Raw genomic sequence first — 20,296 nt, forward strand, 5'->3', positions numbered from 1 at the left:
CATACCGACACCCTGCTGAGGCAACCAAAGCAGTCCACAGAAAGGCCACTGGCTTCAGTCAGTGATGTGTTGGGGACCGATCTGGCGCACAATGATCAGAATCACTTGACTGGAGTCACAAGTCTTATGTCAGGGCAGAATTACTGACTTGCGGATGGTAAAAGAAGGAAGGGGGAAAAAAATCCACAAACCTCAAAGGCAGTGCATTTCGCTGAGTCTGTTTAGGCTAGTGTCATTTCAATGTAGATTATCAATGGCAAGCGCAGAGGTAAATTGGGAAATTTGGCATGAGTAAAACACTTCGTATAAAAGACAGCAACATCTACTCTATGGGGAGGGGGGGCAGAGATACAGTAGCTTTGCAACTCATCCAGCATTTTGGGAGAAAAACAAATACATACCTGAACATTTCCCTCTTAAAAGGTTTACTATGCGATTTTTTTGGCACATTATGCAACCGGAATTCAAAATTAATGTTTACTTTATTCAGACATATCAATTCATATCATCAGCTGGTGAAAAACTTTTCCACTTGAAAACTTCATCTGCAACATGGTTTGGCTTATCTGCTGTCACCCACAACAAAGCCAGTATGCTTTCCAGGAAGCGTGTGTGTGTGTGCATCACGACTGCATGATTACAGTATCTCTCCAAAGAAGCTCATGATGCAAGCCAACAGTCAAATGTAATGGCAGAGATCACCGATATCTGAGGTGCAGATACCCCTGGCAAAAAAACAAGGCAAGGCTACATTATTAGATTAGCTGGAATACAAGCACAGCTTTTTCCAGGTCAAAAATATTAAAGCCTCAAAACTGAAGAGACAACATGCTTCCTGTCGGAGTGATAATCGAAACTAGTTTCTTAGCTAGTTAAACAGCTATTGCACAGGTTTGTAAGGCTAGTAGGCTAGCTAGCTACCAATAAGACAAAAAGTTACAAAAACACTGCAGCTAATCAACGTTAAAAAACATGCTGGTTAGCTTGCTAGCCAATAATAATAGCTAATAAAGTTGCCTGCCTTCCGTTTTTCAGTTCAGCAGCAACAGAGATTTGGTGGTTTGTTTCAGTTCTGTGGGTTTTGCTTTCCAACAGCCTCTACATTATATCTGTGGCAATATCAAAAGAGGAAAAAAAATACTGCCTTCAAAAATCGCATTGTATACCTTTGCAATTGTGTTGCAATTCCTGAAGGACATTTCAGATAGAGTGTTGACTTGGAATCTAAGACTGCTCATATTACCACATCAATACAGCAGATAACTTGTCCGTACTAAGGAATGAGACTACATCCATTTGTACTTTCAACACAAGAGAAAACCATACAGTTGAAAATCTGGATGACATCTTAATGCATTTCATCTGTATTCTTAAAGAACAAACATGTCCCTCGAGTCAAACTAAGCCGGGACCAACAAGAAGGGATATAGAGATATGTACAGTGATTTCAGTGTAGCTCTTGCAATAGGACCCAATTAAAATGTAAAAAGGCCATTACAAAATGGGTGATTTTACAATAGCAGAATATTTCATAAAATCATTAAATACAGAAAATCAGTATTGAATCAAGTATGAAAGTTGCTCAATACATAGTACAGTAAAATTAATTGTTTTTCAGCATCAACTTACAATATGGCAAATTGTTAAAATGTTGAAACAGATATAAAGACAAACTGTCGTGTGTGTCTATGTGAGAGAGAGAGAGAGAGAGAGAGAAAGAGAACGTGTGGGCACAAGTTAGTGATTTTGCGTGTGTTGAGTCTGTGTTTTAATAGTTGTTCATGCACATTTGTGCACAAGTTAGTCTGTGTATGTGTGTGTCAGCAATAATTGTGTTTTTTACTCACTTCATGTCTGCAAGTGAGTTTGTGCGTGTGTGTCAGTGATGGGGTGCCGTGTAACTGCAGGTGTACAAGACTGAAACTGTACGTTTGAACACACACGAGTGACACTGGGATTTTCCCCTCCCAGCTCTGTAATCAGCGTCACCAGGCTGCCCTCACTCAGACCCCCTGCAGGCTGCTCCACCATCAGAGCGGCTCTCCCGGGTGCCGCCTCCCTCGCCCCGGCCGGACCCACGCTCGCACCCGGCCCCGGCCCGCTCTTGCAGCGAGGCCCGGGCCCGCCGGGGACAGCTGAGGTCGGCGGGCTCGTCCTGCGTTGCCGGGATGAGAGTCAGGCCGGCCGTGTGTTTCAGCGGCTCAGCACCCCCCTCCCACTCCGTCTTTGCCCTCTTTGCTGGGAGGGGCAGGTCAAGGCCTCGGTGGGAGCCGGGCAGGCCGCCAGGGTCGGTGGCGTCGTCGGCGGGCCTCTTGCTGGTGCAGCGCTTGCTGAGATTGAGGGGGAGGGACTGCTCCTGGCCGGCCGGTGGGGCGGGGGGGGAGCCGAGGCCAGGCTGGCGGGCCTTGCTCAGGTCCTGAGCCAGCACCTCGGTCAGCTTCTTGGTGAAGGAGCTGAACTGCGAGGAGCCCAGGCGGGTCCTCATGAGCTGCCGCACCTGCAGGCTGCAGTCGATGTCCAGCGGGAGGATGCGCAGTGGCGGCAGGGGGGCCCTGGGCCGCCCATCCCGGCCCAGCCCGTCCGAGGGCTCCACCGGGCCCTTCTGAGAGCCGTCCTCTCCCCCGGGCCGGTGGGTCTCTGGGCTCCCGGATTTGGGCTGGAAGAGGAGGAGGGAGGGCTGGAGGGCGGGGGAGTCTGGGGGGGTCACGCCGGGCCCGTCCGCAGTGGCGAGGCCCAGACGGGCCCGAAACAGGTCGAGGGGGGAGAGGCCTTTCGGGAGGCTGAAGCCCCCCAGGGGCCCGGCCATGTGCAGCCGGGTGAGTGCCGACAGCGAGGACGGTGAAAGGGGGTCCACATGATCCAGCTTGACCACGGGCTCCGTTTTGGTCTGAGGGGGAAGCAGGGGGGACGAGGCGAGGGGCTGGCTGACTCGGAGGTCCTCAGAGGGGCCCAGGCCGGTTTTGAGGAAAGCTGCGGGGGGCTGGGCTGCTGTCGGCGCCAGGTTGCCAAGGTTCAGCTCCTGGAACACGGACAGAGGCGTCTGGGCGGTGGACCCGTCCAGGTGGCCGACGGGACGCGCTGCCGGAGCGGTGCCGGGGTTCGCCTTCACCTGCGGGGCCGTGGTCTCCGCCTTCGAGGGCTTCGCCGCCGCTTTAGCATGCCTTCTGCTTGGGGGCCTGCCCCTCCTCCTCACCTCTGTGACCTTTGGCTTCACTGCAACGCCCTGTAAATAAAGAGGCCATATTACCCAATACCCACTGTGGAAGCTTTCCTTGTTGGGCAGCAGTGTAGCATAGTGATTAAGGAGCAGGACTCGTAAGTGAAAGGTTGCCGGTTCGAAACTCCCACGGGGGCACTGCTGCTGTACCCTTGGGCAACGTACTTAACCCAAAATTGCCTCAGTAAATACCCATCTGTATAAATGGATAACATTGTAAAAAAAAAAAAAACTGCAACCAATATATGTTGCTCTGGATAAGAGCATCTGCCAAATGTCAGTAATGTAATGTAATGTAAAATGACCCTTTCCATTCTGTCATTTCCAATGTCTCTAGTGAGTTTACCACTAAAATAATAAAAGGCATAATAAAAAATTACAACTTTCTTATAACTGGTAATGCAGTCATTGCCAATGAAAATCTATGAATGGGGAGTGACTTCCAGAGAGCCCCATTTGCATTTATGATTGCGTGAAATGAGAGATAAGGCTGATTTTTACATTGCGGCGTTCACCTCCTGGACCGGATCCACGGTATGCTCAGGATGAATGCCACGTGTCAAATATGGAACCAACATGCTGAGTCAACATGTCACAATGGGGGGGGGGGGGGGGGGTCAGAAACTCACCTGGCCAGTTGCGTTGTTTGTTTTCTTCTCCTTCTGATTGGCCTCTCCTCCTCTCCCCTTCTGCGTCTCCTTGCTCCTGTTGGCCGCTGCGGGTGGCTGGGGTTTGGACAGCTCTGAACCTTCTCCTGTTAGGTGCTGCTCGTACGCCAGGATCAGCCTGAGAAAAAGAAGCCACACAGGAGATCAGTGTATGACAATACAGTACAATGCATCATTCAGGAGACACTCTTATCCAGAGCAACTTCCAAATAGTGTATCACTACATAAGAGTAGTTAGAGAAGTATTACAAGAAGTCAGTAAGATACCGAGTTGCTAAACTAGTGCTAAACTAGTGTAGAGTCCTTTTTTATAGAAAATAGGGATAGATAGGATAGATAGAGATAGAGAAGATGGTAGACTAGAGATGCAGCTTGAAAGGATGACTTTTCAGCTTCCTCAAGACACCCAGGGAGTATACTGTATGAATCTGCTGTACGAATGACACAAAGGAGAGCAGCGGGCTAACTCTGTGAGAGGACCGTGTGGTAAGCAGAGATGCTGGCCCGCTCTGGGTCCCGCCCACTCACTTCTCATAGTGCCTCCTGGTGCAGGTGGCGGCGCTGGTGCTGCCGGGACTGCCCCCCAGCTCGTTGTACACCTGCTTCCACAGCTGCTCTGACGTCACCTGAGGGGAGGGAGCAGGACAATATTATTCACGAACAGGCGTCAACCCCTTCGGCTTGCCAGGAGTCGAACACAGTTACCAACCTCTTCCATTAACGAGTGGGAGCTAAATACCATCAACATGTCACATTAACAAACCACAGTAATACAGCATCTTCAATCACACTTACAGGCAGGAATATAACACCACTACCAACATCTTACATTCACAAAGAGGTGCCAACCTCTCATGTTCACCAGGAGTCATATGCAGTTATCAACCACTTCCATTAACGAGCGGGAGCAAAATACCATCAATAGCTCACATTAACAAGCCACAGTAATACAGCATCAACAACCACTTATACTGACAAGTAGGAGTATTACACATTCACAAACCTCTTATATTCACGGGCAAAGAAAACACTGTACAGTCACAAATACTGGTTTACACGGACACAACGAACATAATCAACCAGTGTTCTGACTCGGTTTATCTTATGGAGAAGACAGTTAAAATAATCGGAGAGCTACCTACTGAAACTCATAAGGTGAACAAAGGTGTTTATCAAGTATCAAGTATCAGCACTCACCCTTTCATAGCCTCCGAGCCTTTTGACAACAGAGAACAGGAGGAAGAGATCAACTGTGGAAATATCAGTGAGTAACTGTTAGTACATTCAGAGGTACAGGGTGAGTGCTGTTTTTGCGTTTGACAAACCGACATGCGACACTGCAATCACCAGTATCCAGAGTACAAGCCCATCCCTCCCTCTGCAGGTGTCTGTTGCCTTTCCATGTTACCCGCCACTCCATGAAACACATATAAAACACACGGGCGGCAGTGTAGCGTAGCGGTTGGGAGCAGGACTTGTAACCAAAAGGTTGCTGGTTTGATTCCCCACTGGGGCTCTGTTGTTGTACCCTTGGGCAAGTTATTTCCAGCTGCATAAATGGGTTATATGTAAAATTTGTAACCTATGTAAGTTTCTCTGGATAAGAGCATGCACTAAATGCCAATAATGTAATGTAATGCAAGATTTGATTTGACCGATTTGTACTATGCACCTTCTATTAAATGTTAAGAGACAAGTCATTCTGAATTGCACAATGAAACGTGATTGAGGGCAGTTATGAATGCCATTGGTCTGCCATCATCACAGAGGCTACGTCAAGCTGTGTTTCAAGGTGAACACACGCATCCAATTTCACATCAAAGCCTGTTGGTTTAATTGAGATGATGGTCTCACTCAAATATGTAGGTTTTGAAGTTTAGCATTACGTACCAGCAAGAATTTTTTGATCTGAACCAATCACAGTGCTTTCTTGTGGAGAGGAACTAATCACAGTACTTTGCTGTAGAGAGCAACTTATTTAGCATGGTTAGTAAGAGTCAATGACTACTGTCCATGACTGTCCATTTGTGGTTCATGAAAAGGATGCCAAAGATTTTCCAAGCCTAAATAAACTCAAGATCCACACAAAAATGAGGTAATGCGAGGCTGAAGATGACAGATTTTTGTTTCGTGAGAGATCTCAGATCTTAGAAGCTTGAGACCAACGTGACATGGCTGAGCAGAAACACTAGGCAGGCGGACAGTGATGACATCAGCAGGAGATGCAGGCGGGCACTGATGACATCAGTAGGGTAGACTCACTCTTCTTGAATCCCAGGTTGGGAACCTTGCTGATGGGGGAGCCCCTGCGCTCCATGAAGGCATAGAGCTGGTCCAGGAAGGGCTGCTCCTCGGGGTGGGGAAGCCAGCCCCCCTCCCACGGCACCTCCACGCTCCCCATGACGTTCTCCTGCGGGACACACACAGAGCCAGGGTCAGCCTCAGCCGCGGCTCTGATAACTAACAGCCCCTTATCACGCGTTCACTTTCACGAACAGGATATCTGAGAGGAGACACGCTGCATGTCACCAATCAAGCTACACAACTTAAGCCATCGTGCATTATGTATGCACTTTTGTGACCTTAGGATAGTTCAGTAGGGGGTTCAACCCAAGGTCAGCAACAGAGCAGCTGGTGGCAATGCGATCAAACGGTATTACCAGGGCTATCGAGTTCACAATTTACTCCTTTCAATTTCATTTTACCCTTTGATATTTATTCTATTGATTTACATGCACGCACACAAGGATATCCATCTCTTGGGGCTCTGAATAAACCTCCAATTGCTACAACTGACATGAAAAAACGATCGCATTATGAAGTATGGTATGCAGTGTTCCAGTGATTTCATGATGCAAAGGCACCTCAGTGAAAATTGTCATGAAGAGATTATTGTCAAACTGCAAGAACACTGTCCACAAAATAGAGAAGAAAATGTATATTAATGGCTCTGAAATGATGAAATATTTAAAAGGCAATTCAAGGAACAAGGAACACAGAGACATTCTCCAACTCTGAGTTCTTCTCTGTCAGTATTGAACAGATATGATGGAAGGATACGGTCTCTTTTAGTCAATCAGAAGTGTTTGTGACATGTGACACTTTGAAACTACTCCCCTGCAGGAACCAGTTTTCCACTTGTAATAAAGGTCATGCAATCTGGCTCAGCGGCAGTAAGAATGAGTTTGTTGCAAAGGATGAACACCACCAAAACTGTATATCCTGACACAGGAAACCACCAATTTTCAAGACCAATGATAACTACAGCTATATCCTTTTTGGGTCTACATTTTACAGAAATATTGTTAATATCAGAACTAACATCATCCTGATTAGCTAGAAAAGCTGAAAGTAGCCAGAAATGATTGAGCTACCTAGACAGAAAAACTGACCTACTATTTACTCTGCTAATATTTACCACTAACTTGCTCAGCCAACTTCTAATCTAACACACTAGGGAGCTAGTGTCAACTGCCTAGTTACCTGACATTTCATAAAGCCATCAATCTATGCAACATGCTATACAGACAGACTATGTTTTGCCTTGTTTTTCTGACACAGACTTGTTTGAATACCACTGCACATCACAGCATCCAAAAGCACAGTGATGAAAGATTGTTTCATATTCACAGTCAAACACTACTGACCCTGACATAGCAGAACATCTTTCACAATAAAAAAGAAAAATCTCTTGGAATATTTTGCACTCCTTTCTGGGGACGACCCACCATCAGGAGAGTGCAACATCTGTTGGTGACATAAACAAAGGGTCCCTCTCCAAAATGGCTTAACACTTTAATCTTAACCATACACTGGATATTCTGAACCACAGTTATCCCCAGATCACCTCTAAGCACATTTCAATGCTGGCTGAAAACTGGTTCCATTTCCTTTTGTGAGGCAGTTGAACACGTGAGCGCACACACAAGCATACCTTCATTCTCTCTATCCAAGACTCTGATTGGTTGAACTGCTGTCTCTCCACCCCCTTTCCGTCTCTGCCTCTTCTCTTGCGTGGCCGTCCCTTCAGGCTGAGAGAGGAGCACCCTGGGACAGAGCCGAATAATGTAAATATAAATATGTATAAATAATGTAAATATAAATATAAATTTATTTCTATTAATTTGGCAGACATTTATACGACCCTGTCAAGAAATTACATTTCTTCTAAATTAGACTTGCACTTTTGTTACCCGATAGCTGAAAAACAAACTGCAAAAAAATCATTTTTTTTTAAACAGACATAAGAAATTATAGCACATTACACAGTACATTTCAAACATGTGTTATGAATTTCACTTCCAAAATGAGGAGTAAGGCCTTTATTCATACTGAAAGCATTTGGTGTACTGTCTGCATATCATTTCAATGATTACTGCCAGTCACAGCTGCTGGATGTGACAATTACTCAGTGTTCTCAACAACAAATTCCCATCTCCACAGTACATTTACCTCAATTAATACTGTTGCTACTTACACTGCTACTGTGACCGCACAACTACACACTATCTGATCATGGAGCAACCAAGACAGCTAGCCATCTTATAACAAATTATATAAAAGATTAACTAGCTTGCTAACTGTCTAAAGTTAACTATCAAATGGTCCTTGTTTCACTACCCAATGCTGAGCATATGTGCTGTATACATCAGGAAAAAAAGCAGCGTTTCTGCATGTTCCTGTGACGTCAGTGCAGAAATCCAATATTCTCAGAGAATTCAGAGCTCTATTTGTTTCTATAACAGCTTTTAAAATGCAGAAGGAATTGCACTGCTCCCCAGAGGGAACAATAAAAGCACAACACAGACTTAAAAAGGAGGAAGATTGTGAATTGAAACCAACCCAATGACGAAGAAGCAAAACTGACATTTGTGTGACAATATATAATATTTGCAACTTCAAAACAGAACTGTGCAGCAAAAAAAGTCAACATTAAAAATGAAATTAAAAATGAAAAACTTACAAGACCCTTAACTAAACAAATGTTCAGCTTTCTCATGAGTCACTGCTGTTTTAATGACCATTTTGAATGTTACGACAATGACAAGTTTGAAAGTGATTGTCTACATTTCAGAATCTGATATCTGACACACACCTTCATTGCTGCACCTAAAAGTAATTTGGCAACAATGACCTCCCTGCTTGCTTAAAATCTGAACCTATTAAAAGTGCTTATTTGAGCTTCATCTAACCTTTTTCTACTCTCAAAGACAGCCATAACCAACATCGGGGGGCATGTAAAATCAAAACACTCTGCCTCATAATTACTAACTACATGTCCAAGACTATTAACAGTGAAATGAGCTGACTTCACAGAAAACAAATGCACTACCGCTTACTGGAAGGGGGCAGGGGCTGAAAGCTTTCATTCAAGCCAAGATGTGCGGTGACTGATGGGTAGGTGGGGCTGACACTCACCCAGCTGGGTCCAGATGCTGGTGTTGCTGTCCAGGGTGGGGTGGTTGAAGGTGTCCCGGCAGTACAGCACCAGGGTGTTGTGGTGGGCCACTCGGATCCCCCCCAGGGCCAGCAGGTGGGGGTCCTGGAGGCTGGGTCCGCCGAGCCGGTCCTGGATGCGCCTCTGCAGGGAACGGTAGCGGCAGTACTGGGGGTAGCTGAGAACCTTCACCCTCTCTCGCTCCTCAAGGCCGCCACCGGCGCCGCCTGGAAGGAATCACACACCACGGTCAAAGTGACACAGATGCAAGCAGTCCGGAGTGTAGTGACTATATGGTAGTACGCTTGGCTTCCCTTGTCTAGTCAGGTTGCACCAGTGGTAGCGCTTGAATAGCATTATGCTCACACTCGCTTATGCTGACAGTGGTCACACCTGTCAAAATGCTGCCCACCTTTGTGAGGTCAGCCCCAGACGGCACAGGTACGTGTGGCATGCAGTATTGCGCTTAGGAGAGTGGTGGTGAAGCCATCCATGAAGCCCCCCCCTACAGCCAGCCTTGCTTTTGAGCTCATCCCCACTAAGTGTGTCTAACACTTGCTACTTGTATTATTTGCTGGTTCCTTTATGTGTAGATTCGAGATGTGTTTTGGATTCTGTGATCGAGTGAGTAGGGTGTATGGTAGTATACTTAGCTTCATTTGTCTAGTTAGGTTGATCTAATTAACTTGTGGTAGGGCTTGAATAGTGTTATTCTCACACTCTCTGGTTTGGAAGTGTTGTTAGCCTGGTCTGACACTGATGCTCATTCAACTTGAATGGATACACTACTGTTCTTTTGTTTTGGAAGTCACTCTGGATAAGAGCGTCTGATAAATTTATGTCATGTCATGTAATGTAATGTAATGTAAAGAGTCTACAAGAGTCTCACCCCGCTGTCGAGCGGAGCTCTGCAGCACACTTACGCTCAGCTTTCTGCTCCGAGGGGGCCGGCAACGGCCTGTGTAAACCGTTTGTCCCTTTGGCCTTCTGGCTGCTCCCTTTCCACCCCGACGGCTCCAGGCAGGTCCACTTCACCAGGTCCTCCACCCGGATCACGATCTTCTTCGACACCGCCAGCACCTCGTCCTGAGGAACACCCAGATCAAAGGCTTTTTTTTTTTTTTTTTTTTTTACTCAGGGCTCATTTCCTGTCACACATGTCCAGGCGCACCTTAAAGCTGGCTTCTGGCGAGGTGGACAGCTAGTATTTCATGTGGCCAGGGCGTGGTTACACCAGGAAGGAAGGTGTGTTTATGGAACCAATGACGGAGGAAGAGGTCTGATACAATACCAAATAAACGGTGCAATCACCCACAATTACTTTTTAAGTAAGCATTGTTAATGTTGAGTCAGATGGAGACACTGTTCACACGATGGGAAAAGGCGGGAGAGCTTTTGTTTTATTCACACATTTCTGTGCACTTACGAGCAAGATAAATGACAATAGCAAAACATGGGAAGCGAGAATTAACAACCATTGTATCAGGATATTATAATGTCAAACTGAGTCTGACCTAGCTTGCTGGCTAGCAAGTTAGAAACTAGGAAGTGATCAGGTGTTAGTTTTTTTTTTTTTTAGCGTGGTAGCAGGCGCTTGCACTGGTAACTATTTGTTACCCAGCATAAGAGAGGTATGGCAGGAAAAGGGCTGCTGCCCTCCCACAGTCAACTACACCTAAAATAATGCAATGGAGATGCAGAGTGCTTTTTGATGAACAGTTTCAAATAGCAAGCAGAGACAAGGCAAACAATATTACTGCCAGTTTACCAAAGAGCGCACCACTTGAGTTTTACAAATGGTTTTGAGAGTGTCTGATTTTGAGGCTGCTATACAGAGGGCAGAAATTCACACGCTCACTTGCACAAAGATAATATTTTCATTTAAACAGCTGGTGAAATTCACACCCTCATTTACACACAGATGATAAAATTGTGGCAGTTCAAGCCTGCCTGGGCTAATCTCCTTTAACTGGACCTTGTGCGTGTAACTCTCCTGGTCCTCGATTCATCATTTGTGCCTGGCGATTGAGACATACCCACCCCTCAGGATAAAATAATGCATTATAGACATCACTCCCCATAAATTCCAGGTAAGAAAGAACCCCCCCCCAGTTTCCACTGCTTTTCACATTCCACTCCTACAGAGTCAGTTATAATGCACAGTATCTCTTACCTTAGATTTCCATCCCAGGGCAGCAATCTATATGTCAGGATAATAACAAATGATATTTTACTAACAAAATGAGAAAACCTCATGTGACTTTTCATAATTTTATGAGCGCTGTGGAAAAAGCAAGGGGTGACATTAAGGGAAAACCTGACTGGTGGAATGTTGCTCACTGTATACGATATTGCCTTTTATAGAAGGTACAGTCACTGCTGAGAAAGCAAAGAGGAAGTGACCTCCAAAACCTACACTGTGCCGAATAATGAGAAATAGGTGAGGAGTCTCGCTGGGACGCAAACCGTTCAATTCGATTGGGTAGCTAGACGTAAATGTTGGCGTTGTGTGGATAGGTGTAACCCACCTGAACTACAATGTGCTCAAAATGCCGTATTTCCCAATGAACTAGCAGACCATGGGAATTCCATTAGCCAGGAGTCACTGGCTGGATGGAACAGCGGCGTAAGACAAATTCCTCATTCAATCATAAGACAAGCCACAGCACAGGAGGATCGAGCCAGGCCCTTAATCCATTTACATTTCAAATGATGATCAATACTTAAGCCTCTGTATAAAGCTACATATCAGTGGTATGCATTCCTGTCACTTCAAATGACAGAGTCCATACAGCACACAGACAGGCACAACTGCGATCTATTACCCCAAGTGCATCTGCTACTAAACTTAGAGGTGGCATTGGTGATGAATTCAAAACGCAATTACCCACTGTACTGTGATAATTTAACAGCAGTATCCCACCTGGGTCTCAGCCCTACCACTGTAATTCAGGTTTATGGATGAAAATTGTAACACCGGGCAGGGGGACAGAACCAATCACATGCCCAAGTTACAATGCAGATTCATACTGCCTGCCTCACTAAATAAAACCTTTTCTTCCCCTCCCCAAAAAGTTGTATATAAAGCTCAGAAAGCAGCTAAATAATCAAGGACAGATTTAAATGACAAATGCACTGCTTTCACAAAAATTCGTGGAATTATTTGCATCAGAAATATACAGACTGCTCAAAAGTAATCAGTATAGGCCAGAAAGATGAACCCTTCATTAAGCAGAACTGTGGTTTGAAACTAGTACTTACATTCACTTCTGACTCTGTCCTTTTCTCATATACAGAATTTTCATAATGACATAGTATGTTGAGCATTTCCTTAAACTATGCAAGGATAGCCACTTAATTTTTTTACCCTAGACTTTCCATTTTCTTAAATTCAAGAGACTGGTGGTATGCTTTTGTTGACTACTTACTGACAGCTTTGTTTTTACAGAAATATAATCTAATGTGTATGTATATACAATGTGTATTATTTCTCAACCCCCCCAAAAAACATTTAAACTGGCTCATATTCATATGTCTCCCTCTAGTGGCCACCAGCTGAATCTCCAAATCCAAAACTCTGACCCTGATATTTCACCTCCTGAGCCAACTGACTTCACCCAGAGTTACAGTTTCAGTCAAAGACAATTGAAGTCTCTGAAATGCCAACACTTCATTAGTTCTTTCCTGTAAACAAAGATTCATTCTCTTTGCATCTGTATTGAAATTTAGATATTTACTTAGTTTATCAAGGAATAATTCATAAAGTAATAATCGTTGAATATTACCAATTATTAGACTCCATTTTGTACTGTTCATTCCAGCCATAACTATTAATGCTGTGTCAGTTGCCCTAAATAGCATGTGACAATACCAATTTAAATCTTAAACATGGCAAATTATTATACTTCTCCATAAACAAATACCAATAGGCCTGTTTTTCTGGTTCAAAACCGTCAATTCCAGTTTTGTTTACCTTACGGAGGCGCTGACAGAGAAACATTCTCTCCATTATATGTGTTAATTCTGTTATGTGTCGCCAAGTGTTTCAGTCCAATCAACTGAAAGAGTTGCTGCCCTTTGATGAAAACAGTGAGCACACTCAGATTTCCCCAGAGCACTATATTCATCCAGAGTGAGTGTGCATTGTTTCACAGTGATTAAAAGAGTCAGTCACTGCACATTGCTTCTTAAGAAGGTGACCACTTCTGGCTGACAATGCAATTACATGGCTTTAACATGTCTCAGTCTTTGATGCCAATGCGTTAACACCGTCTGGTAGAGCAGCTTAGTTATTCAACAACCCAACACTATTTCTTTGCCAAAACAGTGAATTTTAACACAGAGAGTGAATGCTGTTCATCAAGCCGGCAACCTTTTTACACCTTTAAAGCTTTCAAAGAAACAATAAATATGAATGAGGAAAAAAAGGATTTGCAGAAAACAAATACAACACTGTGGCAAAATCCTGTCTGGTTGAAAAAAGAAAAAAAAAAAAGCCATTTAGTCATATAGCTGCTTTCAGAACATATGCGTAAACCATCTTGTGGTATCACTCCACCCATACTTTCAACATCAAAATGCTGTCTGCGGTAGACATGGACAGAATGTCAAACTATCAAATACTTCTCATTGCAGTATCACAGCAAGACCATAGTACTGGTATTGTAGTTCTGTACTGTGTTGTTGAGTGCTTTGTATTTATTTGTAACGCGTTTTGTAGCAAGATTAATCATTTCCAAATGGCATAGTGGTGGCATGGTTTTAAGCCAGCTAACTAGCGATAGCAGCCGTCTGGGCTCCTCTCGAAGGTTATCCGTCTGCTACATGATGGTGCCATCTCTGACCTGGGAAATACCTACTGTATGTGTGTGTGGTCACTGGCAGGTGAGACTATGAAGCTCAGCAAGGAGAGAAGTCGCCTTTGGAAGGCAGCCACCAGTTCTGCTGGACCGTCAGTGGGCCGGAGTTCTTGTTTGCAGAAAACACCCCCCCCCCCCCGCCCCCCCCAAGCCCAGCAGTTTCAAGTTGGAATTTTCCTACAGACATTTATTTCCAATGTGTTTAGATTGCTAGCCGGTGAAAGTTAATTTAGCTATTGCGCGTCTGATGTATTAGTCACACTTCTGTGTTCAGATAAGCAACACAGTTCGCTGTATGACTTGGTGTCCTCACTTGCTAGCCAGTAGTGCTTGCCATCTGGCTGCTGCTCCCTGATGGGGTACATTTTCAAGGCCCAGCTGGGAATCGGAAGCATCCACTACCCCCAAACAAGCAAAGGCAGACGGGGCTTCTCCTGAAATGAAGCTATCTGGGTCGCAGCTATGAAAGGAAAGCTAGAAAGAACGATGGGGGAGAATGCTTGGAATTGAATGGCGGTATAAATAAGAAGAGGCCTGCCTGGCCGTCATGGAGATCACCGCTGCAAGAAAGGAGCTTTGGGGCGTGAGGGTGAGCCGAGGAGTGCCCAAGGGGTGGCGAATGGGGGCTGGGAGCCGCCGAAAATGGGGCAACGCAAAGACAAGGCTCTGTAGGAGGCCCAAGGTCTTCTTCACAACAGAACACTTTCAAAGTGAGCAGTACACCTCAGCAGTATTACAGTAGGGGGGAGGGCAGGGAAACCTACTGATACTGCCACACTGGGCACACCTTTCAGAGAGGCCGAGAACACCGTGGCCTTCATGCAACAGCAAGCTGGACGTCACTGGAAGCAGGTGGGAGGAGCCAAGCGTGTTCACCGCACAAAGGCCTGCAACCAGCGTTTCTACACCACCTGAACCAGAGACTGTTTCCAGATTCAATCTGTAGGTATATTGTGTCAAAGCCTGGCAGTTATTTTCAATCATTACCCACAAGCAGCAATTTCATATATGTCTCACACAAATGTGTGAGCTTTGGGCTTAAAATATAAGGATTTTAGATTTTCTAAAAGGATTGTGTTTATTTGATTAAACAAAGGAGCCAGAGGGTTGAAACAAACTAAATATCCCTCTCCCTTCACCGGCGTCTGGTCATGTTAGCTGCAGTATCATGGTCACTGTCTAGCGACCGTCTGTGAAAATTATGCTGTCATCAACTGCTGCTGATTAATATACTCAGATCACAAGGCATAAAATGTATAAATGAAAATGAATGAGTATGTATGAAACCCTTGTATTTACGCTACATAAACACACCCACAATAATATTCACCATCAATATAAAACTACCTGAACTAGCTGAAAAGTCTAGCAATCCCTTATGCAGTCTTATATTTATGCAGTTTTGTGCAAAACTACTTCACATTCCATATTTAATTCAGAGAACAAAATGGTTGTCATGAGCGCAATTTCAAAGGTCCCTTTATGACGGAGCTCTGATGATACAGGGACTCCATCAGCAAACACTTCAGTTTTCAAAAGGTAATGTCTTAACGTTTTCTTGCACTGGAGTCTCCACCACCAGTGAGGATTACGTGTGTTCATTACAAACATACCAACACTACCAAAAGGGTGGATAAGACAGTATTCTGCTCCTTGGGGGCCTGTTACAATGAAAACGATTTCAAAACATTCTGACTGTAAAAATATTCACGGCATACTGGCTGAACCAAATTCTTTCAGATGTCATAATCAGGTCACTCCATAAAACTCAAACTGAAGAATCCAATCATACAAGGCAATGCATGTCCTTACAGGCATGATGGGATTAAAATCACACTCACAGCTGAAACAAGAGAGTGATTGTACAGAGGACACTGGTCACAGGGTAATTACACTGCACATGAGAAAAGTAATTTATTAAAAAAATTTAATAATATATAAATCCCTCAAACTATTCTCACCTCTCCATGTTCTCCCGTTCTGCCTTTTGGGGTGTCCTCAGGTAGGAAGTAGAGGCGGGAACTGGCCAGGAGGTGGCGCTGTGCCCGGTCCTCCCACAGCAGGGCCAGCTCAGCGATGCACACGGGCTCCTGCGGTCCAAAGCGCACGAAGTAGAACTCACCCAGCCTCCACACGCCGCCCTGGTGGCCCGCTTCAGCCCGACAGCTGAAGGACTTATAGAAGGCGAAGGACCCTCGCAGGCAGCAGGGAGCACCTAACCACTGTCCGAAATAAATGGGACGGAGCACAGTCAGAGAGAGAGACTTCATTTCCGCCCCTGTTCCCCCACACAGCACATGATCTCAACCTTTTTTCTACAAATTGAAATAATGCATGTGACAGCCTGATCTTTATGGGGTCAAAATTATCCACTTCCTGTTGCACAGTAAAGTTCCTTTAAGGGCTGGACAAATCTGCTAGCTTTGAACTACTCCTGGATTTGAAATAACTCAATAATTTCCTTGTTTGGTCTCTACCAGATTTCCCAGGATCCTCTGACATGAGGGGGATAAGACAGCGTTCTAGTGAAACGACATGAACTAGCAAGCCAACTTATTGTTCTGTCCACAGAATGTTTTGATAAACCATTGCCAAGCAAGGAACAGACCAACTATAAATATACAAGTTTTTTAAATTCCCTGAGCAGATCATACTCAGTTCTACTAATCCTCCTGTGTTTGTCTTGGACTACCCTTTGCCATTTTCACCTCAGAGTAAATATGAAGTATGTAAATTATTAAGTCAATTGAGCCACACGGAATAAGGAATTCCTCTGTTGTTTGTATCTGCTCGAGTCAGAGAATGCATTGTTTCTGTAATGGGGGGGGGGGGGGGGGTGGGGAGGCTGCCGATGATGACGTCATTGATTTTGTCTCCTCGCAGTCTTGCCCCTCTCATTTTACTGAAAAATCCTTTCGTTGCCTGAAAAGACGTTTTTGAGGTTAGAGCTGCTTTATGTTTCAACCTTTATGCACAGGCAGGTCTTCCATTCATTATCTGTGTAATTCTAATATAGGGAAACGAAAAACATAATACCCGACAGGCAGAATTTGACCGAGGCCCAGGCAATGAAGCAGCTTTCAGGCCAAAACCATACACCATTCCTCCTCCTCCTTCATATGACACACATTATTTCAGATGAACACTGCTCATTCAAACAAACAGATTGGACCTAGGATTTTTTTTTGGCAAAGGTCTGTCATTCCTAAGTATTTTTAAACACGGTGAATACATATGTGCTCATCAATGTTACGGTTCACTATGTGAATTAAGCCTTTCCAGACATCCCTGCAGTAACGTCACTGTTTAGAAACCAGTTACTGTGAGACATTGTTAGCACTGAATCTCTTACATCTGCATTAAAAAGAGCAGCAAATTCCTCTCTGTTCCCTTTCAGTGTTACCATGTACGAAAACACATTCCAATGTATTAATCTACTTAGTATAATTACTGATAGCAGTGTGGGTCTGTATTCATTTTTCCATTGCTCCAGAGGGGTGACATATTTTCCAAGCAAAACACATTCATAGCAACATCTGGGTGAAAGAGAACATCCATGTACATAAATAAGCTCATGACAGCGGTGCTTACATTCAACTTAAAATGATTTCACTGGCACAATGACCATCACAGACACCTTCATATTTAAAACGTGGGACTGTGAAAACATGTATATAAAACCAGACGTTGAACAAAACCAACTTTTTTCGTCACAACAAAGACAGGATTTCTGTTAAACGTTTTTCCAAAATCAAGGTTTTTTTTAAATACTCATTTTAAAATGATAGCCATTTCCGTTGACCGATTACATCGATCAACCCCCTCTAAAACGATGGCTCATTGTGTCGGCGGAAGGTGATCCCTGCACACACTGCACTCCATGCCCATGAGCGAGAAACTCTCAACTTGGTTTTTCCTGCTCTTTCACATCACAGAGAAAAAAAAAATCTGCCTTTATTCAATGAGGCAGTGAGTTCAGCGCGTACATGTGGAGCAACTGGGCCTACTAGTGGTGAAAACGAGGCAGACTAATAGCCTGATCTGGAAAAAAAAAGAAAATACTGCGATTCAATATTGTAGCCTAAATATAGGCATTTTGAAATAAGGCCTGAACTTACACGCAGGAGTATTTCGGTTTTCGTGGCACAGAAGCCAAAAGCAGAAAGACACCAGAAGTAAGAGCACTTAGGAGTTAAAAGGTAGCAACATATGTGACCTTGGGGTTTCCTATCATACCTAATATTGTTTATACAATGTTACACCAATCAACAGAAACACAACTAGACATTTTAATACAACCCATATTATGTTCAAAATAACCTTAATTTGTGAAAATTTCACAGTTTACAGCAAAAAACACTTTAAATGAACGTTCGAATACAGATACAAAATGACCGTTTTTAATAATGTAGACAACCACGTATAAAATACTTTCTAAATATACCATAATACATAAATTACAAGCTATCAAAGTTTCCGTAACATGACAAATGCATTCCTTACAAAAGATAAAATTGTTTATGCGAGTTGGCTAATCCGGTAATCGTAAATTCAAGTACAAAGTACAGTGATTTCCTTTCGATTAACATTCCGTCTTATTTCAATTATACAAGAGACACAGAGTCTGAGCAAGAAACTTTTAAAAACCTCAAGAGAAAACGCCGGCCATTTGTATAATAAATCAAATGCTCCACCTAGTTGTCTCACCAACGATACATAATTTTAAATTATTCCCCAATCAAAATATTTCGATATATTTTCGAATGGAAAAAATATCGAACTACTAAATTGCAATGCGAATCACCCATTGGCGAAAATAAACTGATCTACGAGTCAAAAGAGACGTTTTCATAAATACAAAAATGTGTTTAGCTAATCTCTAAATGTGGGGGTGGGGGTTGAATGAGGACCTAGGTAGTCGACACGACACACAAAGAAATTAATCATTAACTTAAAATATCGAAATATTTATGTCGAATTAAAATGCAGAACCTTGCTAATACTGTGGTTTTCTCCTTAGCTGTGTCACTAGGACTCCGTTGAACTCGGTGTTTTAGAAAAACGATATTCAGAAAAAGTTTCCCCCTCATTCAGAGAAGTTTAAATTTCAGAAGTGTTGTTAGCTAGCTACACGGGATAACAATCAATCCGACACATGCAAAACAACTTTTTTATACGTTCAGAGAAAACATATCGGACATCGAAATGAACGCGATACAAACTTGGTTTATTCCTCTTGTCAACAGGTAAAATAGGCATACGTCAGCGTTCGTTTACGGCGATTTATTTCAAAATAATATAAAGCGAGTACTGGCTTTACCTGGATTGCATTCCGCTCCATTGCTGTCCAACATTCCCTTATTCACTCGCACAGGCTCCTATCAAGTTACACAGCCGGGTACTCACCGGCACACAAACAAATGCACAAGAAGAAAAGGCTTCTCTCTTTTTTTGTGAAAATAGGACAGGATCTAGGTGTGGCCAAACTCAAGTCTTAACGAAAGTAGAACTTATTGATAATATGAAGACGGATATATTAAATAAATCGCAATTTTAAGTACGGATACGTCTCATTGTTTCGTGCGATATCGCAAAAGTTACATTTTCCATTTAAAAACCGCAAGTACTGACTTCATGTAGGCGGAATATTAAATTGTAAAGAGCAATGCTTAGCTTAAAACACGGAGCATGCGTACGGAAGGCATATGGTGATTATCCCAACTTTGCGTTTGCTGATTTGATACCCTTGACTTCGAAGCACGTATATGAACAAGAACATGATTTCACTTCTCGCCCGAGGGAGGTTATGCAAGCACTAACGCAACATAGTCACTCACGAGTTTACACCAGCTGTGTAGCGTTTGAAACAAACTCTGTATGTATCGAAATATTAAGCGAAAAATTAGTGGAATTTTATGCAAGAGTATCGTGAATCTTATTTAAAGCGTGTAAAATATTCTGATAAGCGTGCTTACGCAGATATATTATGTACACGATATGATCGTACGCTGTATTGTTTATTGTAAATGAAATATTACAGTGCTTGTAAATGAAATAAAATGGTTTCACCAGCAGGGGGAGTGTGCATGTTATTATTTCCCTCCAGTGGGTATGC

At 43.7% G+C, this 20,296-nt stretch overlaps 1 protein-coding gene across 1 annotated transcript; it reads right to left on the reverse strand.

Annotated features, from left to right (window-relative positions):
* Positions 1-1,683: 1,683 nt before the first annotated feature.
* Positions 1,684-19,744, reverse strand: zgc:77151 (uncharacterized protein LOC337153 homolog). The gene is made up of 10 exons (XM_036523898.1): positions 19,502-19,744; positions 16,143-16,403; positions 10,246-10,408; positions 9,304-9,549; positions 7,820-7,932; positions 6,148-6,295; positions 5,083-5,135; positions 4,414-4,511; positions 3,847-4,003; positions 1,684-3,223 (listed from the first exon to the last, which is right to left on the reverse strand). The coding sequence occupies exons 1-10, from the start codon at positions 19,520-19,522 to the stop codon at positions 2,000-2,002; spliced, it is 2,484 nt and encodes an 827-aa protein (XP_036379791.1). The 5' UTR covers positions 19,523-19,744; the 3' UTR covers positions 1,684-1,999.
* Between the last annotated feature and the right edge of the window lie 552 nt (positions 19,745-20,296).

This window comes from Megalops cyprinoides, chromosome 3 (genome assembly GCF_013368585.1).
Source record: "Megalops cyprinoides isolate fMegCyp1 chromosome 3, fMegCyp1.pri, whole genome shotgun sequence".
NCBI lineage: Eukaryota > Metazoa > Chordata > Actinopteri > Elopiformes > Megalopidae > Megalops > Megalops cyprinoides.